Here is a 27,315-nt window from a genome sequence, read left to right as displayed (position 1 = left end):
CTCCTTCCTTCCTCTCTTCCTCCCCCTCCCTCCCTCCCTTTGTTCTTCCCTCCTTCCATTCCTTCTCCCCTCCCTCCTCCCTCTTCTTTCCTTCCTTCTCTCTATCCCTCCTTCCTTTCTCCTTCCTCTGTCCCTCCCTCCTTCCCTTTTCTTCCCAACTCCCAAGACCAGCACTCTATCTACTCTACCCTACCACCACCTTTACATCTAATTGAGTTGCCTCTATTATTCTGATTTTGTTGGGGGGTTGGGCGGTGAGGATTGAGGGTCTGGCTGTCCTGGGATGCAGCCATCATTAACACAGCCATGGTGCTTGGCACACAGTAAGACAGGGAGAAGACCTCACCCTCTGGTTTTGGTGATTTCTGAATGAGGAAGCTTCCTTTCCCAATGCAGGTTGGCACCTTCTCTTCCTCTGATATTTATCGTTTCCCAGAGTACTCAGTGGGTGTCAATGGCTAGATCTGAACGGGCATCTTCCTGGCTTCAGGGCCAGGTGTCTGTCCTCCAGGTGTCCATCCCATTGGCAAATAGTTGGTGCTTAATAAGTGCTTGTTAGTTGGTTAATTGTAAGATCCCTTCAGAGGGCCTGCCTGCTCCCCTGCCCTTAGTGGGGCTCCTCATGATGGATTTTGCACTGCTTTTTTGTGACACATTTGGGAAGCTGTATTTTAAGTGCTAGGAAATCCTTTGACAGATGGCAAGCCTAGGAAGAGACAAAGAGGGTTTCAGTAGCATGAAGCAGCCTTGTTTGCTTGCTAAGAGGCTCCTCTCCAGGTGAGATGTTTCATATTTTTAATCAAGCTGGGTCCCCAACCGTGGGAACAGGAACAATTGGCAGAGGCCAGGGTGGATTGGCAGCTTATCCTCACAGGCTTGGGGGTGGGGGTGGGGGGCTCTGTGGTTCATTTCAATAGAACGAATGTTCAAACCAGCTCCTGTCTGGCCCCACAAAGCGGAAACAAGGGGTCCCCAAGTCCCTCCTGGAAGGCACAGCCATGGCCTCCTACATCAGAAATCAGGGCTGATTCACGAAGAGCCAGGGGAGCAAAGGGAGTAGCTGGTGAAGGAAGGAGAAGGGAACAAAAAGCCACCCTCCAGATCAGTCTCATGTTGATGCCCTGTCCTCTCTTTCTCTTAGCCATGAAGGCCGATCGAAAGCGCTTGAAGGCCGAAAAGACAGACCTTGTGAGCCAAATGCAACAGCTCTACGCCACCCTGGAGAGCCGGGAGGAGCAGCTTCGGGATTTCATCCGGAACTATGAGCAGCACAGAAAAGTAAGCCCAGCTGTGCTCCTACCACTACCTTTGGCCTGTATGTGCCTAGGCATGTGTGCGGGTGGGGGTGGGGGTGCACTCATACAGGTACACAAGATACACTCCATGATAGGAGTGTAAGTTGAGAACTGGAAGAACTTCAAGAGGCCGTTAAGTCCAATCTGCAATTGAGGAAACTGAGGCTGACAAGTTAAATTTCTTGCCCAAGGTCACACAGCTACGATGTACTTAGGATCTGAACCTATGTCTTTCATGATTCCAACTCCTTTACTCTAAGCAGATGTGGAATGAGGAGATGTTGGGTGATTGTGACCATGGTCTAGCCACCCTATAGAAATCTCCACCAGGCTGTGTTCTATAGTATTCATTCCTTAAGCTCTCAGTTAGCATATTGTGGTACAGTAGAAAGCGCCCTAGCTCGATAACCAGTGGGCCATGGTTCAAGTCCCCGCTCTGATGCTTTTGACCTATGTGATCTTGGGCAAGACCCTCAATCTCCCCAGAGTTCAGTTTTCTCATCTGTAAAATGAGGGATTGGACTATTGGCTTCTGGAGTTTCTTCTGGCCTTCTCTATGATCTCAAAGGTCACTTTCAGTTCTAGGTGTAGAATCTTAGGATCTCAACATGGGATGGATGGATGGATGGATGGATGGATGAATGGATGGATGGATGGCTGTTAGAATAAACACCTAAATGAGTCACCTGTCCAGAATTTGACCAAAGATTTGATATTTTAAATTTAGGGTTTTTTAAATTTTATTTTGCTATTTTAAATTTAAATACTTTATGAACCAACTTTTACTAAATTCTAAGGCACAGAACATTGTGTTAGGCAGAGATAGAGTGGGGAAGAGGGGAGAGAAATGCAAGATTTGGATAGGACAGTCCTTGCCTTCATGACACATACCTTCAAGTAGGAGGCTAAGACAAACCCAGTAATTCTCACACACACCAGTGAATTGGAGAGGTATAAAGCCAAGTGTGTTTGAGGAGATCCATGCTGAGGAGATCCCATTTCTAACTAGGGGAACCAAACAAAGGCTTCCTGAAGGAGGTAGCCATTTTGGGTATGAACATGGTTGGGAAGTCATCAAGTAGAAAGGAAGGGTCAGCCCTCTCTCTGGTGGTGCCCGCTGTACCACCTCCAAAGTGAAACCTGGATAGCAGCTCTATCCCACTGCTGTTTTTATTCCCATGTGGTATCTCTTGCCTTTTTTCTCCTGGCTGATAATGGCCACCCCCAAGGGATGGGCTGACCTAGCCAGTCATTCAGATCTCCCTGCCCTAAGATAGAGATGTGCACTTCCTGGGAACTTGGGACCCCCAGAGGTGGCATCCTTTCAGGATACTGACACAGTTCAAGTTTGTGCCTGTCCCCGAAGTCCTTGGCTGTCTAGGTGTCACCCAGCTGCTCTACTGTCCATGGGAAATGGATCTGTTTGCCTGGAAGTCAGATTCTCTGTTCTGTTAATGGCAAGCCCAGGATACCAATGATAAGTGGACAGCCTGTGAAATCGGGAGAGAGAAAAAAATTAATTGGGAGCCAAGAGAACAGGAGTTGAAGAGCTCTCACTCAGTCAAGGCAGAACAATGCATTTTAGAGTGGCCATCAGAGCAGGGGCTTCTGGAGATTGTGAGCTGAGAGTGGGCGCTGCCGCGATGCCCTCCTTGACAGATATGTTCCCTCAGAACAGGGACTTCCCTGAACCCACTACAACCTTTGACCTACAACAGCATTTCTCAAACAGGGAACCCCAGGATCTTTGTGGCTCTTACAGTTCTCTGAACAATCCTTGTGGAAACCCCAAGATCTTTTTTCCTAGTTGCCTCTTCCTCTGTCCTCCAGTTAGAAGGTCCTCCCCTTAATTGCTTTTTCCCTTTTTTCTTTCTTTTCCCTACTCTGAAGCCTTGGTTGGGTTCAATGTGGCTGTCCTGAAAGGAGTGGAAGGTACTTGTCGGGACTTGGCAGGTTTCTGGCAGAGATCTTGGATTTAGAGCTGAGAGGCCCCTTAGAACCCAGAATGTCAGAGCTGGGAGGGCCCTTAGAACTCAGAATGTCAGAGCTGGGAGGGCCCTTAGAACCCAGAATGTCAGAGCTGGGAGGGCCCTTAGAACCCAGAATGTCACTGCTGGGAGGGCCCTAGAACCCAGAATGTCACTGCTGGGAGGGCCCTTAGAACAGAGAATGTCAGAGCTGGGAGGGCCCTAGAACCCAGAATGTCAGAGCTGGGAGGGCCCTTAGAACATAATGTCAGAGGGGGATCTCAGAGGTTATAGAGCCCTACTCTCTCATTTTCAAACAGGACAGCTCAGGCCCAGAGAAAGAGAGTGATTTGCCCAAGGGTCACACTTCCATTGATAAGAGAAACATGCTTACAGCGAGCTGAATCTGCAGATCTAGGGAACAGATTTGCTCATTTAAAACCAATCAAACTGTGAGCTAATTGGCCCATGGATTGCATTTGTGATAAGTGGAGTTGGTTGGTTTCAATCCAGGGCTGCTTACCCTTGAGGCGCTGTCAGCCTAGCCCCCCCCCCCTCCTCCACCCTCCCCTCCCCCCACCCCACCCAGATCAGGGCCAAGCAGGGTTGGGGCTAGAATAGTGCTGACTCTAGGTCTTGGCTAAAGCTGTGTGAAGATTCCCCTGCTCTGATTGTGTGGGGCGGTGAAGGGAGGAGCCACAGCAGAGGTAGAGGGAACACGGCTGTCTTCTGGGTCAGCCAGGGTAGGTCCGCCCTCACATCGCAACATCGCAACACACTGTGCAGAATGAACTCCCTTGTGAGTGAATGGCTGTGGTCTGCAGGGGAACTGGGGACAGCTCCAAGCGCAGCCATGAAATTCTGCCTTCTGGGCAGTGTTTCCAGAATGAAAACTGCCTGTGAAAGATGGATTTTGTGGATTTCATGGTTAAAAATCATCTGCTCCTCCTCTGTCCCTTTTAGACCATTACCCGCTAGGGGGCGCCCCAGTGCACAGAGCTCTGGGCCGGGAGTAAGGAAGACCCGGGTTTAAACGGATACTCCCTACCTGTATGATCCTGGGAAAGTTATTTCCCCTCCATTTGCCTCAGTTTCCTCATCTGAGAAATGGGGATAATTACCAGGTTATTGGGAGGACCAAGCGAGATGATATTTATAAAATACTTAGCATATAATAAGCCAGTATATACGTTAGCAGCCTTTGTTGTCGTCATCGCCATCACCACGATCACCATTAGTTATTATCACCTCGTGTCCAGATGTATTAGAAGGGTCTTGCTAGGACTAAAAGGTTACAGATATGGGAGGGGGCGGATCCAAGGAAGGGGCGGGGCAGGAATAAGAACTACCAATCAGAGGAGGCCTTGGTAAAGGATAACAAGATCTTAGATCTGGAGCTAGAAGGTCCCTCAGGGACCATCTAGGCCAACCCCCTTCCTTTTACAAATGAGGAAACTGAGACCAAGGGCAGTTAAGTAACTTTCCTGAAGTCACTCCGGTGGTCAGTTCCAGAGGCAGGCTTTAAGCACAGGCTCTCTGACTCCCGAGTGAGGGTTCTCTGCTATACTGCCTTGGAACAGACATCTTGTTAAGCAGAGAAAGAGGAGGCTACAAAGACCTCTGGTTATTGAATTGCCATAAAGCCTCCCAGCTGAGCTCCTGGCTTCTGTTCTCTCCCCCTCCCATCCACTCTGCTGCTCTGAGGGGGTATGATTATACAACTGAAATGTACAGTGCCTGACACATAGTAGGCACTTTATAAAATGTTTATTTACTGTTTCTTTTTTGGCTGAATAGAATGGAAACAGAAAGGACTTCAGAGTCTAGGTTGTGATGGAGGAGAGAAAGAGGGAGGAAAGGAGGAAGAGGAGGGAGAGGGAGGAGGAAGAGAAAGATGGGGGAGAGAGAGAGAAAGAGAAAAGAGAGAGGGAAGAAAGAGGGAAAGAAGAAGAGGGAATGAAGGGAGACAAAGAGGGGGAGAAAGTGGAGAGAGAGACAGACAGAGGGAGAGACAGAGAGGGAGGGAGGGAGAGAGGAGAGAGGGAAGGAAGGGGAGAGAGGGAAGGAGGGGGAGACAGAGGGAGACAGAGAAAAAAGAGGGGAGAGAGAGGGAGGGAGAGAAGAGGAGAGAGAAATTGATGTGTGTGTGTGTGTGTGTGTGTGTGTGTGTGTGTGTGTGTGTGTGTGTGTGTTTGGGGGTAAGAAAATAGCGTTGCCTTTTCATCTAAAAAAATGTATTGGGGCAGCTAGGTGGCACAGTAGATAAAGCACCCACCCTGCCCTCAGATGTTTAACACTAGCTGTGTGACCTTGGGCAAGTCACTTAACCCTCATTGCCCCACCAAATAAATAAACAAACAAACAAATTAATTAATAAATAAATAAAATTTTAAAGTGTATTACATATCTACCATATATGCTGGATCACCAGAGCTATTTGAAGTTCTGATCCTTCTGGTATCTGTCTTCCTCACCTCTATGGATGATAGTTACCCTATCTGCAAGAAACCAGCATCCAACTTCCATTCCAGTTGCTTCCCAAATTGACCCATAGAATGCTATCAGAAATGAGTGAATGAATAAAGCATCTCCTCACAGGATCATAGGTTTAAAATTGGAAGGAATCTTAAGAGGTCATCTAGTCCCACCTAATTTCTTTGTCACCCCTGAAGTCACAAGCACAGGGACTGGTGCCAATCAGGTAGAAAAGTAGAAGTTTCTTTCCTGGAACAGAAGGTTCCAGATAGTGTCATTTAGTCTACAAGCATTTACTAAAACACCTACTATGTGCCAGGCACTGTTCTAGATGCTGGCAATACAAAGAAAGGTAAAAGACAGTCTCTGCTGTCAAGGAGCCCTGAGGGAGATAACAGGGAAACAGCTGTATGGACAAACAAGATATGTGTGGGATCTATTGGAGATAATCAATGATGAAGGCAGCAGATGGTGAGAGTAATCCAAGGTTGAAGCTTGGGGAGTGGGCAGAGAAGGGACAGAAGGGACAGGGGGAAACAAGAAGATATACCAGCGTAGGAGAAAGAGCCTAGGATGGAGGCAGCAGCCTGTTGGACAGAGAAAGCCCAGAACACCAAAAAAAGTTTATGCTTGCTAGGTGACCAGATTTGGAAACTGAGGCCCAGAGAGGTCAATTAATTTAGCTGAGTTCAAACAAATAGTAAATTGTGCAGCCCCTCCACACGGAGAATAGGAGTCTAATTTACCTTCGTTACTCCAAACACACACCAACACACACTCCTCTCTGTTCCTGACTGCCCCACAATGAGAAAGAATTCACAGGGACAGTCAGGTGGTACAGTGGATAGATCGCTGGTCCTGGAGTCAGGAGGACCTGGGTTCAAATCTGCCCTCAGATACTTATTAGCTGTGTGACCCTGGGCAAGTCTCTTAACCCTGATTAGCTACAAACAAACAGAAAGAAAAGAAAAGGAAAAATAACTAGCTAGTTTCTTTTGACTACAAAGCCGTGATTTTTCCTGCTGTCACCTAAATCCAAGTACCAAAGGGCTGGCTCTCTTTCCCAGTGGACAAGAGTCATGCACTAACTCGTGGAGTCTCTGATTCATTTTTGTTTGTTTGTTTGTTTGTTTGTGGGGCAATGGAGGTTAAGTGACTTGCCCAGGGTCACACAGCTAGTAAGTGTCAAGTGCCTGAGGCTGGATTTGAACTCAGGTCCTCCTGAATCCAGGGCCGGTGCTTTATCCACTGCGCCACCTAGCTGCCCTGATTCATTTTTGCAAAGTGAGACACAGAGGATGGGGTTGTGAAAAGTAGGTTGGCTGCATCTCTCTATTGAGGGATTCTTAACCAGAGATCTACATAGATAAATTTCAGGATGTTCTTGAATTTAGATCGATGATGATGTCAATGAATAATCTTTATTTTCACTAACCTCCAACTGAAATTTAGCATTTCCTTCAATTATTTTTAAGTAACTTATTATTTTTATTTGTCGAAGAACATGTACTTTAAAAATTAAATTGACCCTCCCACTACCCCCCTCCTCCAATTGAGCATATTTTTTTAAAAAGGAAAACAAATCCTTCAGTACATAGCTACATGGTTAAGTAAAACAAATGGCCACAAAGTAGCCCTGTCTAAGAATGTAAGTCTTCTACACTCTTAAGTTCCTCCCCTCTCTGTCAGGAGGTGAATGGCATGCTTCATTGTTACATCTTCTCATCCTCATTCATTTGGTTTCGTTTTATCATTTCATTGATCAGAATTCTAAAGTCTTTCGGATTTGTTATTTATATTTTCCCAGTTCTACTCAATTCACTCTGCATCAGTTGATAAAAAGTCTCTCTAATTTCCTCTGAAATTGTCCATTCATCATTTCTTAAGGGTACAATAGTATTCCATTAATTTATATGCCACAATTTGTTTCACTGTTCCCCAATAGGAGGAAACCCCCCTTTAGCTTCTAATTCTTGTCCACTAAAAACAACTTTTTTCAATCATTTAAAACCTTTTTCTGATAAAAGGTTGAGAGAACCCCAGATCTAAGCTAATTCTCTGGGTGTGCATGTATGTGTCTCTTGTGTCTATGTCTCTGTGTCTCCTTCCTCTCTCTCTCTCTCTCTCTCTCTCTCTCTCTCTCTCTCTCTCTCTCTCTCTCTCTCTCTCTCTCTCTCCTCTGTCTCTGTCTTTCTGTTTCTTGGTGAGCTTCTGACTGAGAGGTTGATGAGAGGGGGGAAAAAAGTCACTGCCAGAGGCAGCCCTAGGGGCCCCAGATTTGGATGAATTGGAGGCTCCCCTTTATCCCAAAGGGGTCATAGCCATCCAGAAATACCTTTGAACCAGCAGAGTGAAAACCCAGCTTGGGGTTTGTTTACTTTATCTAGGGGAAGGGGAGAAGGTCATTCAACTGTAAGATTGAGTCCTCTTTCTCCCCATGAGAAAGCAATTCCCATGCTTAGAAGAAAGAAGAGGGTAGAGGGAGAGAACAGCCAAAGAAGGAGAGAGTATATATGTGGCCTAACATGTTGAGCAGTGGGAGAAGCTCAGTGCCCACTCAGTTGATCAGTGATTAAAATTTTATATATATATATATATATATATATATATATATATGATTTATTTATTTATATAGTTTATTTATATAAAATTCTGTGGATGTAGAACTGAAGGAGACCTTTAAAACCATTGAGTCCAACCCCCTTGCTTTAATGGATAAGGAAACAGACCCAGAAAAGTTATTGATTTAGTATCTTAAGATCATAGATTTAGAACTAGAAAGGTTTTAGAAACTATCACATCTAATCCTTTCATTTTAAAGAGTAGGCAACTGAGTCAGCAGAGAGCTTGAGTGACTTTTCAGGTGTCACAAAGATAGTAAATACCTGAAGTGAGATTCGAACACAGCTCTTCCTGACTCTAAGTTCTATCCACGCCCTCTCCATGATGCCATCCTGTCCTCCCCTTTTGGAACTTCAGACTCAATTTCCCCTTCCCTTCAGACATTGCTAGCCCCCTCTATCTCTTCCCCTTTACCTCAGGGCCTCAGGTTTCATAGCATCACAAAATGAGGTAATTGTGATATGGTTAATGCAGCAAACAGAACATGAGCTCCTCATTCTTTGTACTTGTATCCCCAGTGACTACCGCAGCCTAGCACATATATAGTAGGCACTTATGAAGTGCTTTCTGACCAATTGATTGGTTTGCTATGGAGAAACATGTTACCCAGAAATAAGGAAGAGACAGCCCCACGGTCTACTGGTCAGGTCCCAGACTCAGAACAGTATTACACTCTGGACACTCGGATATGGGAAAGACTTGACTGAGTCCAGAGGAGATGCTCTGGAGCTCCCTAATGCCAGTCATTGCTTTCTTTTCACAGGAGAGTGAGGATGCAGTCAAAGCCCTGGCAAAAGAGAAGGACCTTTTGGAACGGGAGAAGTGGGAGCTGCGTCGGCAAGCCAAAGAAGCCACGGACCACGCCACGTCCCTGCGCTCACAGCTGGACCTGAAGGACAACAGAATGAAGGAGCTTGAGGCTGAGCTGGCCATGGTAAGATACTCTGGCCCTCCCCCTGCTCTGCTTCATCCAATGGAGAGAGGGAATAGTGTAAGGTCTGCCCCTCCCCCTGCTGTACTCCAACCAATTCGGGGAGAGAGTTGTAGTAGTGGTGGTGGTGGTGGTGGTGGCAGTAAAAAAAAAAGTAGGATAATAATAACAGCAACAACAACAACAACAATAATAATTAGCATCTGGGGCAGCTAGGTGGCACAGTGGATAGAGCACCGGCCCTGGAGTCAGGAGTACCTGAGTTCAAATCCGGCTTCAGACACTTAACACTTACTAGCTGTGTGACCCTGGGCAAGTCATTTAACCCCAATTGCCTCACTAAAAAAAAAAATTAAATTAAATATTTAAAAAATAAAAAAAATAATTAGCATCTACTCTGTGCCAGGCATTGTGCCAAGCACTTTATGAATAGCTCATTTTTATCTCACAACTACCTTGGGACTTATGTGCTATTATTATCTCCATTTTATAATCAAGGAAACTGAGGTTCGGTAGCATCTGGCCTTCTCACTCTACTCCAGCCAATGGGGAAAAGTAATTCAGAGTGTAGTAATAATGATAAAGATAATTATAATAATAATAATAATAACAACTCAGATGTAATAACAATAATAATACTGATGATGACAATAGTACTGTTGTTGTTGATAATAAGTGTAGAGCGTTAACATCTTCATGTCACTGTGTAGAATAAGCCACTCTCCAAACAACTCTCCTGACATATGAACACACCCGAGGGAAGGCTAGATTGGGAGCTGGAGCACCTGGTTGAAATCCCACTCTGCTATTTAGTACCTTTGTGACCTTTGTAACAGCCTCTCTGAACCTCAGTTGCCTCATCTGTAGAAATGTGGAATTGATGGAGCAACTAGGTGGCACAGTGGATAAAGCACCAGCCTTGGATTTGGGAACACCTGAGTTCCAATCTGACCTCAGACACTTGATACATACTAGCTGTGTGACCCTGGGCAAGTCACTTAACCCTCATTGCCCTACACCGCCCCCCCAAAAAATCAAGAAATGTGGAATTGAACTTCATGGCCTCTTCCATCCCTTCCAGCTCTAAATCCATGATCCTAAGACATTGATATAAATTTCACCCAAGAAGGTCTTGTCAATTCAGTCTAATTCATGAAATATTGATTAAATACCTTTTGTATGCCAGGCATTGTTCTAGATGGGAGGCATACAAAGATAGAACTAAAACGAAAACTCCTCAAGAAGTTTATATTCCCCTGGAGGAAGGTATAGGGGAATATATATATATATATATATATATATATATATATATATATATATATATATATATAGGGGGTAGCATATAGCATATAAAGCATAAGTGAATACAACTCCATGAACCCCACTGTTTTCTTGGCAAAGGTCCTAGAGTGGTTTGCCATTTTCTTTTCTGGCTCATTTTTACAGATGAGGAAACTGAGGCAAATAGGGTAAAGCGACTTGCCCAGGATCACACAGCTAGTAAGTATCTGAAGCTGGATTTGAACTCTGGTCTTCCTGACCCCTTTTTCGCTCTAACCACTGTGCCACCTAGCTACCCCCTTCATCTAGCTGTGCCAAGATGGGAGCAAGAGCCTTTGTCCTTAAGTTTACCTTCTATTGGAAGGAAAGAAGGGAGGAAAAACTATACCTCCCTAAAACTTATCAAATTTAAAGCTTAAAACTTTATTTATATATATAGTTATATAATTATATATCATATATAAATTAAATGTGTGTAATAACATAACTATAAAATAATATAACCAACTACAGATAACTAAATAAAATAATATATGATTACAAAATAGATAACTATATAAATAAATTAACTATATATAAATTAAAGGTAATTTTGGGAGGGAGAGGCACCAGAAGCTGGGGGCAAGGTAGGGGAATCACCTAGAAAGGCCTCACACAGAGAATAATGCTTGAGTTGATCTTTGAAAGAAACTAGACATTCTAAAAGGCAGAGATGAGAAGGGAGTACATGGCATGGGGGTAGGGGGAACAGCTAGTGCAAAGGTGTAGAGATAGGGAATGTCATATCATGTTTAAAGAGCATAAGAGAATCTCTTGATGACAGTGTTTATCCAGACTTTTACTGAAAGACCTATGGTGACGCAGTAGATAGAGCACTGGCCCTGGAGTCAGGAGGACCTGAGTTCAAATTTGGCCTCAGACACTTGACACTTAATAGCTGTGTGACCCTGGGCAAGTCACTTAACCCCAATTGCCTCACCAAAAAACAAAAACAAAACAAAACAAAACAAACCTACAGTACCACAGATCCCACTGCCTCCTTTGGCTGCCCATTCTTAGAAGGGCTTAGTTGGGGATTTTTTCTTTTCTTTGTGATTAAAAAATAGTCCCTCAACTTCTATCTGTTGCTTCTAGTTTTGACCCCTCAGGCCAAGAAAAACAAGATTTATTCAATCCCTCTTCCGCACAACTGTCCTTGCAGGGCTTAAAGATACCCATGCTGTCTCCTATACAGGCTTCTCTTGAGGTCTGCAATATGAGATGCTCTCTGAGGTTGGGATGGTCTCTTGCTCAGGCTGGGCTTCATTGCCCAAGACTGACATCTAGTGGACATATTTCTCTTATCACTCCCTGAGATTGGGGAAAAGACAATCTAAGCAAGGGTTTGGAGAAATTATCTTTACCTTTCTGCTCATTTTACAGATAAAGAAACTGAGGATTAGAGAAATGAAGTGACTTGTCCAAGATCACACAGATTTAAGTCTGAGTCTTCTGCTACTACCAGTTTTCTCTCTACCACTCTAGGCTTCCTTCAATCTTTTTTCTTTCTTTCTTTTTTTAAAACGAGGAAAGGGGGGTTAAGTGACTTGCCCAGGGTCACACATCTAGTAAGTATCAGGTGTCTGAGGCCGAATTCGAACTCAGGTTCTCCTGACTCCAGGGTCAGTACTCTATCCACTGTGCCATTTAGCTGTACCTTAGGCTTCCTTTATTTTTATAGGGAGCTAGGTAGCACAGTAGATAGAGCACTAGGCCTGGGGTCAGGAAGACCTGGGTTCAAATCCGGCCTCAGACACTTACTACGGCTACTAGCTGTGTGACCCTGGGTAAGTCACTTAACCTTATTTGCCTCAGTTTCTTCATCCATTAAAAACATGAATAATAAAAGCACCCACTTCCCAGGGTTATTATGAAGATCGGTATTTTTAAGTAATTAGCTCAGTGTCTGGCATTTAGTAATTTGCCAGTATAGGAAATATGCAATAAAACTGACCTTAAAATTGAATCTTTTTTTGGGGGGTGGGGTGAGGCAATTGGGGTTAAGTGACTTGCCCAGGGTCACACAGCTAGTAAGTGTTAAGTGTCTGAGGCCAGATTGGAACTCAGGTACTCCTGAATCCAGGGCCGGTGCTCTATCCACTGTGCCACCTAGCTGCCCCAAAACTGAATCTTTATAAAGACTCATAGAATTGTCAGAACTGGAAACAATATTACAGTTCTTCTAAAGTACCCTATTTTACACTTGGGAAAACTGAGGCTCAGAGAGGAGTCATACAAACAAGTTAATGGCAGAACTAAGACTTGAACCCAGTTTTCTGATTCACAAATCTAAGACTCTTACAGAGGAATCATGGGATTTTAGGAAGGAATTAGAGAAACAAGCATTTATTAGGTACCTACTACATGCCAGGCACTTTCCAAATATCATTTGGTAGTTTTCAAGCTGTAAAAGACCCCTAGAACTTATCTAGTTCACCTTCCTCATTTTACAAAGGAGGAAACTGAGACCCAGGGAAGGGAATCAGCCTTTCTAAGGTCAAAGAGCAAGTCAACAACATACCTGAGACCTGAGCAAGTTAACAACAGACCTGAGTCACCTGACTTCCAGGCCCTATTCCACACTGACCGGATGTTATTTCTCTGAGATAAACCAGTTCTCTCCTGAGTCTCATCGCTTGACTTGTCTTTCCAGAATGGAGACAGGATAAAACCTTGGCCAGACCAGATATGGGGTCTTAGATATAAGAGAAAAGCTGACTCTCAGTCATGCCTGCAGGTAAAACTAGCGACCTGCTCTTCTAGTCTGTAAATCTCCAGTTCTCTACTGGACTGGGGCCATGTGTCATCCTCAGAGGCCCAAAGTCTGGTTAATTAGTACCCATGTCCCCCTCTCTGGGGAGGAGGAAGGGGGAAGAAGGTGTGGCTGCAGGTGAAAGGTCAGGAGATGCCAGTGTTGGTTAATAGTCAGCCAATATAGTGTTCAGAAGCCTGAATTCTGAAGTTGGAGGGAACTGCTACCTCAGCCTCAAAGTTGTGCTGACTCAAAGATCATGGAAAACTGCCTCTTTCCTGCAATTCACAGGAAATCAGAATAAATGGACCCTCTCTGAGCTGGTATGCTAAGAAAACCATGTTTTCCCCTTTCTGTTGCTGGGTAAACTGAGGTCAGCAGGTTATAGGATTTGCTCAAGGACAGAAGCAGGGAAAGAATGCTGGATTTAGAGATGAGGTTTGGGATCCCTGATTTGCTGTTTTGTTATACCCATGTGACTGCAGGCATCAGCAGCCACAAGCATTTAATAAGCACCTGCTGTGTGTGAGATAGATAGATAGTGTTGCCTAGTGGGTAGGGAATGGGCTTAAAGAAGTCCTACTTCTAGGGGCAGCTAGGTGGCGCAGTGGATAGAGCACAGGCCCTGGATTCAGGAGTACCTGAGTTCAAATCCGACCTCAGACACTTAATACTTACTAGCTGTGTGACCCTGGGTAAGTCACTTAACCCCAATTTCCTCACTAAAAAAAAAAATACATTAAAAAAAAAAGTTCTACTTCCGAGATCCTTGATCTCCTCATCTGTAAAATGAGAGAGTTGAACTAAGTGATCTTTAAGGTCTCTTTAAGCATGAAATCAATGATCTTATTTCTGTCAACAGTTAGAAAAACCTGGGTTTGAATCTCATCCCTCTCATTTAACCACTTGGTGCCCTAGGTAACTTGCCAAGTTATGGTTGAGGTGGCAATCTGCATTGGTGGAGGGAAGTTCCTCACTAGGAGTTCCCTATGCCAATCAATGAATACAAAGGTTTGGTTTCCTCCCCTCCCCCAAATGTGCCAGGCACTGAGGTCATTCTGGGGACACAAGGACAAAAGCGAACATGGTCCCTGCCCTCAAGGATCTTACATTCCCCTGGGGAAAGAGAAGAACACACAAAACAGATATGTAAACAAATGAAAAAAGAATAAATATATACAAACTAAGAACAAAGAGGAATAATATGGTATAATGGATAGAGAGCTAGTCTGGGAATCAGGGAGATGGGTTCAAATGGGTTCGAATCCTGCCAGTCACGGAACCTCTGTGTAGCCCTGGGCAAGTCACTTAATCCTCTGTTGGCCTCAGTTTCCTCATCTGTAAAATAGGAATAGTAACAGCACCTACCTCGCTGGGTTGTTGTGGGGATCAAAAGAGGTAATATTTGCAAAGAACTTCACACATAGTAGGTGCTCTGGAAATGCTTACTTCTCTTCACCTTTTCCCTTCCCTGCTTCCTTCCCTAATCTCAATACCCCTGGACAGCTCCCTAAGACTCTAAGTCACACAATAATTTCAGATCTCATGAACTTGCTCTGGGCCTCAGTTTCCCCCACTGTGAAATAAGTGATTTGGACAAGGTGCCCTCCAAGGTCCATCTTTAAATCTAGATCTTATTTTAATTTATTTTCCTGCATTATAAGTTTTTTTAAAAGTTTACATTCGTTTTTTAACATTTTCAGTTCCAAAATCTCTCTTTCCCAATCTCCTTTCTCCCTTCCTTGAGAAGGCAAATAATTTGACATATATTATACATGTGTAGTAATGCAAAACATATTTCCATATTAGCCATATTGCAAAAGCAAAAAAAAAAAACTAAGTGAAAAAAGTATGCTTTGATCTGAATTCAGACTCCATCTGGAGTCTCTCTAGAGATGGAGAGCATTTTTCATCATGAGTCCTTGGGAATTGTCATGGATCATTGTATTGCTAAGAAGAGCTAAGTCATTCACAATTGATCATTGCACAATGTTGCTATTACTGGGTATCATGTTCTCCTGGTTCTGCTCACTCCACTTTGTATCAGTTCATATAAGTCTTCCCAGGTTTTTCTGAAACCATTCTGCTTGTTATTTCTTATAGCATAGTAGTATTCCATCACAACAATATACCATGACTTGTTTGGCCATCCCACAATTGATGGGCATCTCCTCCATTTCCAGTACTTTTGTTGTTGTTGAATCATTTCAGTCATATCTGATTCTTTGTGACCCCATTTGGGGTTTTCTTGGCAGAGATGCTGGAGTGGTTTGCCATTTCCTTCTCCAGCTCATTTGACAGATGCGGAAACTAAAGCCAACGGGGTGAAGGGACTTGATCAGGGTCACACATCTAGGAAGTGTCTGAGGCCAAATTTGAACTCAGAGAGCTAAGCCCTCCTGCTGCCAGGCCTGGTGCTCTGTGCACTATGGCTCCCCCTAGCTGCCCTTATTCTTTGCTACCACAAAAAAGCTTGTAGCATCTCTCTCTCTCTTTCTCTTTTTGGCAGGGCAATGGGGTTTAAGTGACTTGCCCAGGGTCACACAGCTAGTAAAGTATCAAGTGTCTGAGGTCAAATTTGAACACAGGTCTTCCTGAATCCAGGGCCAGTGCTTTATCCACTGCGCCACCTAGCTGCCCCTATAGCATCTCTCTTAAAGGTACTTGCTTAGAATCCCCATGGGGAAAAACATTCTATTTGGAGTCACAGACCTTGGGTTCGTATCCTGACTTTGCTGCATTGACTACCTTTGTGGCCCTGGTAAAATCCTTTCAATTCCTGGGCCTCAAGCTTCTCATCTACAAAACAATCAGCCAGGTGATCTCTAAGGTCCCTTCCACCTCTAAATCTGTCGTTCATAGGATCATAAGATTCTAGACCTGGAGCTGAGAAGGACTTCAGAGGACACCGGATCCCAACCCTCCCCCACCCCCAACATTATATAGATGAGAAAACCCAAACCTGGAAAGTGGCTTGCCCAAAGTCACACAATTAATTCTCTGACTTCCGTTCAGCAAGTATTTCTGGCTTGTCAGAGGGTAGTAAAAAGCACTAGGGAGAGAAAAGGAAAAACTAGAAACATCCCCTGCCTTCAAGAAGCTACATTGTAGTGGGAGAAAGCAACATATTTGCAGAAAAAGGAATACAAACTATATACAGAGTTATTCTGGTCGCAGGAGAGGATGCTAATGTTGGAGAGCTGTGAAGGCAGATGCCATGTCCAAGGTCACACCTGAAATGAGCCCAGAAGGAAGCTCAGGGTTCAAGAATCAGGGGTGAGCCAGGAGAGCAGCTGCTCCAAGCAGGGGACACAGCCTGTACAAATGCATGGAGGACAGAAGAGCTGAATGACATGAACAGGGAAGCACTAAGCAAGTTAGTTTGGTTGGAATAAGGAGCAAGTGACTGAGATGAATGGCAAGTCAGTTTCAACAATTTACACACTAAGCAGGTCTGCCCCTTTGACACCTTGTGTAGACTGTTCTGCCCTGAAATTCCTCTGAAGAATATATTGGCACTTCCTTTTCTTGATCAGTGAGGCAACAAGGATTTATTAAGAGTACCTTATGGGGGCAGCTAGATGGCGCAGTGGTTAAGGCACTGGCCCTGGATTCAGGAGTACCTGAGTTCTAATCTGGCCTCAGACACTTGACACTTACTAGCTGTGTGACCCTGGGCAAGTCACTTAACCCCCATTGCCTGCAAAAAAAAAAATCGAAGAGTACCTTATGGGGGGGGCAGCTAGGTGGCGCAGTGGATAGAGCATCAGCTCTGGAGTCAGGAGGACCTGAGTTCAAATCCGGCCTCAGACACTTGACACTTACTAGCTGTGTGACCCTGGGCAAGTCACTTAACCCCAATTGCCTCACCAAAAAAAAAAAAAAAAGAAGAGTACCTTATGAGGGGCAGCTAGGTGGCACAGTGGATAAAACACCAGCCCTGGATTCAGGAGTACCTGAATTCAAATCTGGCCTCAGACACTTAACACTTACTAGCTGTGTGACCCTGGGCAAGTCACTTAACCCCAATTGCCTTACCCCCCCCCCAAAAAAAAAAGAATACCTTATGTGCCAGGCACTGTATTAAACTCTGGGGATATAAAGACAGGCAAAAGCATGGCCCCTGCCCTCAGGGAGCTTACACTCTAAAGAGGGAGACAACAGGTAAATAATTTGGTACATACGAGATATCAACAGGCCAGATGGATGCCAGTGTCAGAGGGAAGGGACTAGAATTAAGAAGGGTTGGGAAAGGCTTCCTGGGAAAGGTAAGATTTTGACCTGAGACTTGAAAGAAGCCAGGGAAGTCTGGAGGTGGAGATGAGGGCATTCTAGGCATGAGCAACAGCCAGTGAAAATGCTTGGAGTGGGGAGATTAGAGTGCCCTGTTTGGATCATAAGAGTTCGTGGAGTCAGATGTGAGAAGACTGGAAAGGTAGGAAGGGGCTGCCTTGGAAAAGGCTTTAAAAGTCAAACAGCAGTTTTAGATTTAATCCTGTCAGTCACAGGGATCAGAGGACAGGAAGATACAATGGAAGGATATCAACATGGGGCTTTGCCCATAATATGTGCTTGTTATTACTATTAGTCAACTAGCATTTATGTAGCACCTACTGTGTTCTAAGCTCTATGCTGAGCATTAGAGATACAAGAAAAGAAGAAGAAGAAAACAATTCCTGCTCTCACAGAGCTCAGAATCTAATGGGAATTATTATTATTCATGAGAGCACTCTCAAGTTTGTGAAACATTTTATACATCAGCTTATTTGAGCTTCATATCAACTTTCTGAAGAAAGTACTGCAGTCAGTCACTAAACATTTATTAAGTGCCTACTGTGTACTAGACACTAGTACAGATAGTATTATCCAGATTCTATTAACTTCATTTTTCAGATGAGGAAACTGGGGCTCCAAGTGGTAATGTGACTTGCCCAGGATCACTGCATTGGTTCCCTCATGTAATCACGTGTTTTAATTTATTCATTTTATTGTTCATATCAATAGCTAGCACTTACATATCACTTTGGGGGTTGTAGACAGTTTTAAATCTTATCTCACTTGATCCTTACAACAACCCAATAAGGTAAGTGTTATTGCCCCCATTTTATGGATGAAGGAACTGAGGCTGAGAAAGATGAGGTGACTTACAAAGGGTCACACAGCTAAGTAAGTTTCTGATGCTAGATTGGAACTCGGGTCCAACACTCTTATTTGCTATACCTACACCTAGCTGCCTACTTCTGAAAAAGGGCAATTGTCAATGGTGGGATTTGAACCCAAGTCATCCTGACTGGAGGTCCAGCACTTTCTCTGCTATACCAGGATGCCTAATTGAGTGAGACTGAACTGAATGAGAGGTTGGCTTCATGTACCCTCCAGCCCCTCTGCTGGATGTGAGGGGCACCCAGGGAGAGCATGCAGGATGGCAGAGTTTCATCCTTTGCCATTGGCCAGAGATTCCATTCACTTCAGTAACACCCGTTGCATCCATCCCTTGTGCTCAGCACCAGAGGAGATGAGTTAAAATTAGTCAGGCCAGAGACAGAGAGAGAAGGCCAGGAAAGGAAATGTACAAATTCCAGTGAGTGCCTTAGACGGGGCCAAAAGAGAGTGTGATATGAGGGGATCTGAAGATGATGAGATTCCAAGTCCTTGGGGTCCTTAGAGAGAGATCATTGAGTCCAACCCCAGCTATATCTTCCAGAGGAAGAAAAGGGAGAAAGAACCTTGGAATGGAAAGATTAGAAGTGGCCATGATAATGATAACGGCCATCATAAGGATGGGGGATAGACCTGTAATTTTATTGCTATAGGGAATTCTCAGGAGAGGAAAATCCCTCTCCTAATGCAGACTGACACCTCTTCAACTTGAGTGGTGGAAAGCTGCCTTGAGCACTAAGCTGTTAAGTGTGCGAGCCAAGTGACTTGCCCAAGGTCCCCCAGCCAGAAAGTGTAAGAGGTGAGACTACAATCCCAGTTTTCTCTCTGACTCCAACACCAGCTTTCTTTCTAGCCATTACTTATTGCTAAGATTTGCTGATGCACATCAGTAGAATTCCCTGCACCAGGAAAAGCATAAGTCAAACTGTTCCTCAAACATACATATCCCATCTCTGCCATCCTATGTTCTAAGTTCCCTCCCACCTCTCACTTTCCATTTTCTAAGAGCCTTCCCAGCTCTGACATTCCATGTTCTGAAGCCTTCCCGGCTCTGGAATTCTGTGTTCTAAGGACCCTCCTAGCTCTGGCATTCCGTGTTCTAAGGCCCCTCCAAGCTCTGGCATTCTGTGTTCTAAGGACCCTCCTAGCTCTGGCATTCCGTGTTCTAAGGCCCCTCCAAGCTCTGACATTCTGTGTTCTAAGACCCCTCCTAGTTCTGTGGTTCTCTAGCTCCTAGAGTACAGCATTACCCTTCTCTGGGTATCTGGTGATCTCTGGGGAGAGGAGTGGTGCCCTCCTGGAATCATTGGATCATAGATTTAGAACTAGAAGAGACCTTAGAGGCCCATCAGATCCAACCCCCTCAATTTCCAGATGAAGAAACCAAAACCCAGAGAGTGAAAGGTATTTGTCTGACATGTACTAAGCATGAGAGGTGGGATTTGAACCCAGGTCCTCTGTGTCCCCCCCCTCCCCAATCCAGTCCTCTCTGCACTGTACCACTCTGCCCCTTGTGGCTTTTATCCTACCACACCTACTACTAGCAGGAGCTGCTTTCCTGCTAAAAAGAGCCAAGGACCTTGAGAAGCCCAGGGATAAAGGGAGATTTGGGGAGGTTGTGGGGGAAAGGAGAAGGGACCCAGGAGGAGATGGGGCTCCAGGACTCCTTCTGATCCTCAGTGGCAAAGTAGAACATTCTTTTTTTTTTTTTAATGTATGAGGTATTTTATTTTTTCCATTACATGTAAAGATAGTTCTCAACTTTTGTCCATACAAGCTTTACAATTTCAGATTTTTCTCCCTCCCACCCCTCCCTCCCCCCTCCCCTAGACAGCAGGTAATCTGATATAGGTTATATCTATATATCTCTATACATATACATATATATATATATATATATACACACACACACATATATATACACATAATAACATTAATCCTATTTCTGCATTAATCCTGTTACAAGAGAAAGAATCAGAGCAGTGATGCAAAACCTCAAAATAGAAAGAAAAAAAAACCCAACAGCACCCAAAACAAAAGAAATAATATGGTTCAATCAGCATCTATACTCCACAGTTCTTTCTTTCTTTTCTTTTTTTCTTGGATTTGGAGATCCTCTTCTATCATGAGTTCCCTGGAACTCTTCTGTACCATTGCATTGGTGAGAAGAATATAGTCCATCACAGTAGGTCAACACTCAATGTTGATGATACTGTGTACAATGTTCTTCTGGTTCTGCTCATCTCACTCATCATCAGCTCACGTAAGACCCTCCAGGTTTCTCTGAACTCTTCCTGCTCATCATTTCTTACAGCACAATAGTATTCCATTGTATTCATATACCACAACTTGTCCAGCCATTCCCCAATTGATGGGCACCCCCTCAACTTCCAATTCCTTGCTACCACGTAAAGAGCAGCTATAAATATTTTTGTACATGTGGGTCCCTTTCCCCCTTCCATGATTTCTTTGGGCAAAAGACCTAAAAGTGGAATTGCTGGGTCAAAGGGTATGCACAGCTTTATCGCCCTTTGGGCATAATTCCAAATTGCTAAAGTAGAACATTCTTAGAACACTCAAGTCCGATGCCACCTTTAGGGGGAATCTTTACTGACTGTATGTCCAGTTGCCTCATCTCTCAGTCAGACTGTCAGGCTTCTGAAGTCCTGGAACATCCCCTCTGCCTCTGCTTCGTACCCTTCCAACACCATCTGCAACAGTGCCCAGGGAGGTGGTTGTTGAAGGGGAATTGGTCATGGTAAAAGCAATAAGGGCTTTCTAAAGCCTGGCTGCCCAGGGGTGGGAATGATGGGGCAGCATTGGCGTGAGAGCCCCACATAACTCATCTTCTCTCTTTCTCTCCTCTCTGATCAGGCAAAGCAGTCCTTAGCCACCCTGACCAAGGATGTCCCCAAGCGGCATTCACTTGCCATGCCAGGCGAGACAGTTCTCAATGGCAATCAGGAATGGGTGATGCAGGCGGACCTCCCGCTCACCGCGGCCATCCGGCAGAGCCAACAGACGCTGTACCATTCACATCCCCCCCACCCCACAGACCGGCAAGGTGAGTCCCAGCAGCAGTGGCTGGCATTTAATGGAGCCTCCCATCAAAGGAGAAAGCCGGCTTCCCTGGAGAGTTCTAGGAAAAAGCCCTCTGGAGCGCTGGCATCTGAACCCCCTAGTGGCCAATGGTCCAAACCCCTGAGCCCCATCAGAGGGGTGGAGTGGTGGGGCAGGAAGACTATTGAGTCTGTCAGAGGGCAGACATGGGATTCAGTCCTGGCTTAACTCCTCACTGCCTCACAGACCCAGGAAGATGCCTTTACCTATCTTAGGTTCTTGGCATCTTCTTAATCTTGGTTTTTAAAAATACTTTTTATAATTGCATTTCAGTGTAATTAATTTCCTTTATAATCCTCTGCTATTTATTTTATGCATTTAAAAACAAAAATATTCTTCTTTAGAGGCAATCAGGTGGCTCAGTGTATAGAGCCCTGGACTTGGAGGCAAGAAGACCTGAGTTCAAATTCTGTCTCAGGCAGTTATAGCTGCATGAACCTGGGCAAGTCACTTAACCACCTTCTACCTCAGTTCCCTCATTTGTAAAATAGGGATGATAAAAGCATTAACCCCCACCCCCACTCCCAGGGTGGTTGTGAGGATAAAAGGAGACAATATATGTAAAGCATTTAGTGCAGTGACTGGCACATATTAGGTGCTTAATAAATGCTTACTTATTCTTTACCCTGAAAAGGCTTCTCCAGACAGCCAAAGGGGTCCAGGACACACAAAAGTTTAAGAACCCATGTCCTGGGTGTTCCCTAAGAGCTTTCCAGTTCTCCGACTTGAATGCTCAAACCCAGTGCCTGGCAGATTCAGTTCTGCCCTGTTTTATGTTGATAACAACAATATAATCACTGGCATGTGTATAGCCTTTTTTTTTTTTTTTTGTGAGGCAGTTGGGGTTAAGTGACTTGCTCAGGGTCACACAGCTAGTAAGTGTTTAGTGTCTGAGGCCACATTTGAACTCAGGTACTCCTGACTCCAGGGCCAGTGCTCTATCCACTGCGCCACCTAGCTGCCCCTATGTGTATAGCTTTTTTTTTTTTGGCGGGGCAATGGGGGTTAAGTGACTTGCCCAGGGTCACACAGCTAGTAAGTGTCAAGTGTCTGAGGCCGGATTTGAACTCGGGTACTCCTGAATCCAGGGCCGGTGCTTAATCCACTTCGCCACCTAGCTGCCCCCTTGTGTATAGCTTTTTAAAATTCACAAAGCTCCTGCCTTAGATGATCTCATTGAAATATTCTAACATCTCTGTGAAGTTGGCATCATCATTCTCATTAAGCTGAGGAAGAGAGAGGAAATAGTGTGCCTGGTCACTAGTAACTGTTAGTGAGTATCATGGGTGGAATGTGATCCCAGAGTCTCCTGGTTCCAAGTCTGGTGCTGTATGGACAAGATATGAAAGAAAGGTCACTGCAGTTGAGTGACAGATGCAAAGGGACCATATCAGATGGATGGAGCATGTGGGAGGGTCAGCCATTCATGAATGCCCAAAGCAACTGTTCTTTCATTTAATTGAATAGATCAACCTCACAAGCACAGAATGGGGGAGGTATGGCTGGATGGAAAGAACCTGAGGGTCTTAGCAAACTTCAAGCTCAATAGAAGATGACTAGATGACAACATCTCAGACTATATTAATAGAATGCAGAATGAGGAAGATAAGAGTCTAGCATAGTAGAGCACAGGATGGGATAGGCTGTTCCAAAAGTCTTAGTGCAGTTTAAAACTTTAATAACTTCAAAAATCTAAATGCTACAACCTTGCCTCCCCCCCAAAAAAAAAACCCATCATCATTTGAAAGTTTAATTATTTAAATTTATTTTCCATTAATTTACTTTTGGGAATTTGGAGGGATACATTTTAAAGTTTAACAAGATAGGGCACACTGTCCTTACATATTACATGTGTGACAGTTTCTAGATGACAATTTCTCAGACCACTGGATTGGGAGAGGACATCTCAAGCACCTGATTCATCTTCATTGGACTTTCTCTTGTGGGGTCACGTCAGAACTGTCCTGTCTTCATCAAAACCTCCTTCTTTGCATGATCTTAAGGCAAGGGTTACACATGCCATCCTTTCAGTCACTGAGCAGCAGCTGATGAGAGTTTTTTTTTTTTATTACAAAGTTTGAAAACTGTCCAGTGATGCATAGCACAAGATGGTGGTTACATTGAATTTTAATAAGAAAAAGAAATATTTTTACAATTTAAATAAACAACCTTTTTTTTTTTTAATAAGTTTGCAACATTTGTACTTCTGAAGTGATTACGGTTCAAAACCTCAATAAGATATTTTAGGAGGACTGCTAGATGGTGCCATAGTGCATAGAGTGCCGGGTCTGGAGTCAGGAAGACTCATCTTCTTCCTGAGTTCAAATCCAGCCTCAGACTAACTGTGTGAACCTAGGCAAGCCACTTCACCCTGTTTGCCACAGTTTCCTCATCTATAAAATTAACTGGAGAAGGAAATGGCAAACTACTCCAGTGTCTTTTTTTTCCCTTCTTTCTTTCCCTTTTCTTTTTTTTTTTATGCGGGGCAATGAGAGTTAAGTGACTTGCCCAGGGTCACATAGCTAGTGTCAAGTGTCTGAGGCCGGATTTGAACTCAGGTCCTCCTGAATCCAGGTGCAGTACTTCATCCACTGTGCCACCTAGCTGCCCCTCCAGTGTCTTTTCCAAGAAAACCCCAAATGGGGTCATGAAGAGTCGGGCATGACTGAAAATGACCAAATAGCAACAAAGACATTTGAGAACAATAGGCTAGGACTGGACAATGGGACCTCATTGGGATTATCATGTTAGAATCTGGTCACCACACTCAAAGAGAAGCATTGATAAGGTAGAAAGCATTCTGAGGAAGGTGACTGGGATGTGAGAGGACTGGAAAGCATTGCTATATAAAAATAGGTAAAAGCAACTGCTGAGAAGAGAAGATAGTATGGGGGCATCTAGGTGGCACAGTGGATAAAGCACTGGTCCTGGATTCAGGAGGACCTGAGTTCAAATCCAGCCTCAGACACTTGACACTTACTAGCTGTATGACCCTGGGCAAGTCATTTAACCCTCATTGCCCTGGAGAGAGAGAGAGAGAGAGAGAGAGAGAGAGAGAGAGAGAGAGAGAGAGAGAGAGAGAGAGAGAGTTGGAGAAGGAAATGGCAAATCACTCCAGTATATCTGCCAAGAAAACCCCAAATGGGGACATGAAGACTTACATATAACTGAACAAGAATCAACAAAGGATTTAGAAGAGGTGGGTGGGGTCTTTGTGCTTTCCCACAATGGGTGGCTTGGTTGAAGCCTAGGAAGAAGTGAACAAGACTGTATTGACCTTCTCTAACTTTGTGAACTCTTTCCCAACCACTGGGCCTGGGCCCCTCAGGGCATCCTGAAGTTAACTCCTCTTTATTGGACATGTGCCATGTGCCCTATCTGGTAGGGAGTGAAGTGAAGATGATTATGGTGGTTGGTCATGGTGGTGGTGGTAATCCATCAGTTAATTTCAAAAGCATTTATTAAGTGATTGAGATCAGGCTACAAAGAAAGGTAAAGCCAACCACAGTCTTCAAGGGGCTCACATTCTGACCCTAGTAGCTGAAGGGGCAATAAGATGTGATGGATTAAAAGCCAACCTTAGAATCAAGAAGACTTGGATTCAAGTCCTATCTCTGACATGTCCTACATGGGTGACCGTGGGTGAGTCACTTAACTTCTCAGGACACCAGGTGACTCTCTAAGGCTCTGGGTTACAGATGGAGTTATGGCCTCTCTACATTGGTGAAAGGAATTTCCATACTCAGAGCCCTACCATGTGGATAAAATTATGACAATAGAACACCAAGTGCTAGACCACATGGCCCACCATATTTAGAGTGCCTCAGAGTGTTCAGAGAAGGAAGAGGGCAGTGGACAGAATTCAAGTCAATTTGGTAAATGTTTCTTAAGCCTGACACAGTGGTAAGAGGGCCCAATTGGAGTCAGCAAGGTCCTGAGTTCAAACCACACCTTTTGTTAGCTATGTAACCTGATGCTCTCTGAGCATCAGTTTCCTCTTCTATGAAATGGGGATAATTAAAAACCCATAGTATACATCTCACAGGGACAAGTGAGATCATGGATACAAAAGTATTTTGGAAGTCTCAAAATCCTATACTTTAGCCAAGAAATTGTCTTTGATCTCCAAAGACATCCATGCTCTCGACATTGGGACAAGGAACAAATATAAATCACTATTAATGCCCAATAATAGGTGATAAGAGAAATTTAGGTACAATGGAAAGATGGCTGGATTTTGGAGTTAAATGACCCTAAATTTAAATCTTGAGTCTGCCATTTACTAGCTGTGTGACTTTGGGCAAGTCACTGAAGCTTTGGGGGTCCCAGGTTTCTCATTTTTAAAATAGTAGGGGTGGGCCTATAAGGCCTCAAAATTCCCTTCCAGCTCTAAGTCTATGATTCCATGACCTTATGACCCTGCTGGCTGGATGAGGCTGGGCAGGTCATTTAGCCTCTCAGAGGCTTACTCTCCTCATCTGTAAAATGGGAATAATAATACCTACCTCACAGGGTCCAATATGCACTTTGAAAATGATAAAGTACTGTGGAAATGCCTATCATCGCCACCACCACCACCATTATCATCACCACCGCCATCATTGCTGTTATCATCATTATTGATATTATTATCAACATTATTGGCACCATCACTATTAACATCATCGTCATATTTATTGTCATCTTTATTTAATGTGTTTAGGAGTGTTTGGGAAGAAAGAACTCCATGAAGTTGGGGTGTATGTGTGAAGGGTGACCCTGGGGAAGCTCTTGGGGGAATAAGGATAGTAGCACCACCATGGTTTCCTTCTGTTCCCTTCCTTACCCACTGTTTCCCAATTTCCAGCTGTCAGGGTGAGCCCCTGTCATTCTCGGCAGCCTTCCATCATCTCTGATGCATCTGCAGCCGAAGGAGACCGGTCATCAACGCCAAGTGACATCAACTCCCCTCGTCACCGGACACACTCCCTCTGCAATGTAAGGCCAATGGTGGTGGGGTCCCTTGCCTTCTCTTAACCTCCAGCCCACTCCTGCTGCAACTGCTTCTCTCCCCACCCACCTCCTCAAAGCAGATCACAGGTGGGGCAGGCAGAAAGAGGGCACTCCTCTTCTTCCTCTTCCTCTTCCTCTTCCTCTTACTGCAGTTGCTGTTTCTCCTCCTCCTTCCCTTCTTCCCTCCCTCTTTTACATCCTCCATCCCACCCTTCTTCAGTAAGAACATTCTGGCTTCTGCATTTCACTCCAGACTGACCCAGTGAAATTGCCCAGCCCCTTTGGCTCATTTGCCTGGCATTTCATATTCCCTTTCTTCCTACTTTTGGAGCATTGGGGTGTGGAAAAATAGAAAAGAATGAAGATTGTTTGCTATCACTGCCTCTGGGATGGTGGGGGGGAGATAAGAACTCTCTAGCTTGAGTACCCAAGAGAAAGTCAGGAGCTGTTCCTGCCTCTCCGTTATAGCCAGGAGTAAGAAAGTCATTATTGCCAACCTGACCCAGCACCATTGTCCATGTACCCCTATAGTTGGATGGATGGATGGATGGATGGATGGATGGATGGATGGATGGATGGATGGATGGATGGATGGATGGATGGATGGATGGATGGTTGGATAAATGGATGGGTGGGTGGGTAGGTGGGTGGGTAGATGGGTGGATGGGTGAATGGATAGAT

General features: G+C 44.5%; 1 protein-coding gene across 4 annotated transcripts in view; it reads left to right on the top strand.

Annotated features, from left to right (window-relative positions):
- The window catches only part of KAZN (kazrin, periplakin interacting protein), a 1,448,845-nt gene that overhangs the window by 1,343,790 nt on the left and 77,740 nt on the right, over positions 1–27,315 (top strand). For all 4 annotated transcript variants that reach the window (XM_043992483.1, XM_043992482.1, XM_043992485.1 and 1 more), the window contains 4 exons: positions 1,142–1,278; positions 9,123–9,293; positions 21,397–21,586; positions 26,489–26,619. In XM_043992483.1, the coding sequence (XP_043848418.1) occupies positions 1,142–1,278; positions 9,123–9,293; positions 21,397–21,586; positions 26,489–26,619 (629 nt within the window). The remainder of the gene's footprint in view (positions 1–1,141; positions 1,279–9,122; positions 9,294–21,396; positions 21,587–26,488; positions 26,620–27,315) is intronic.

The sequence above is a fragment of the Dromiciops gliroides genome, chromosome 3 (genome assembly GCF_019393635.1).
Source record: "Dromiciops gliroides isolate mDroGli1 chromosome 3, mDroGli1.pri, whole genome shotgun sequence".
Taxonomy (NCBI): Eukaryota; Metazoa; Chordata; class Mammalia; order Microbiotheria; family Microbiotheriidae; genus Dromiciops; species Dromiciops gliroides.
The sequence above is the reverse complement of the archived record's forward strand: the minus strand, read 5'-3'. Positions and strand labels throughout refer to the sequence as shown.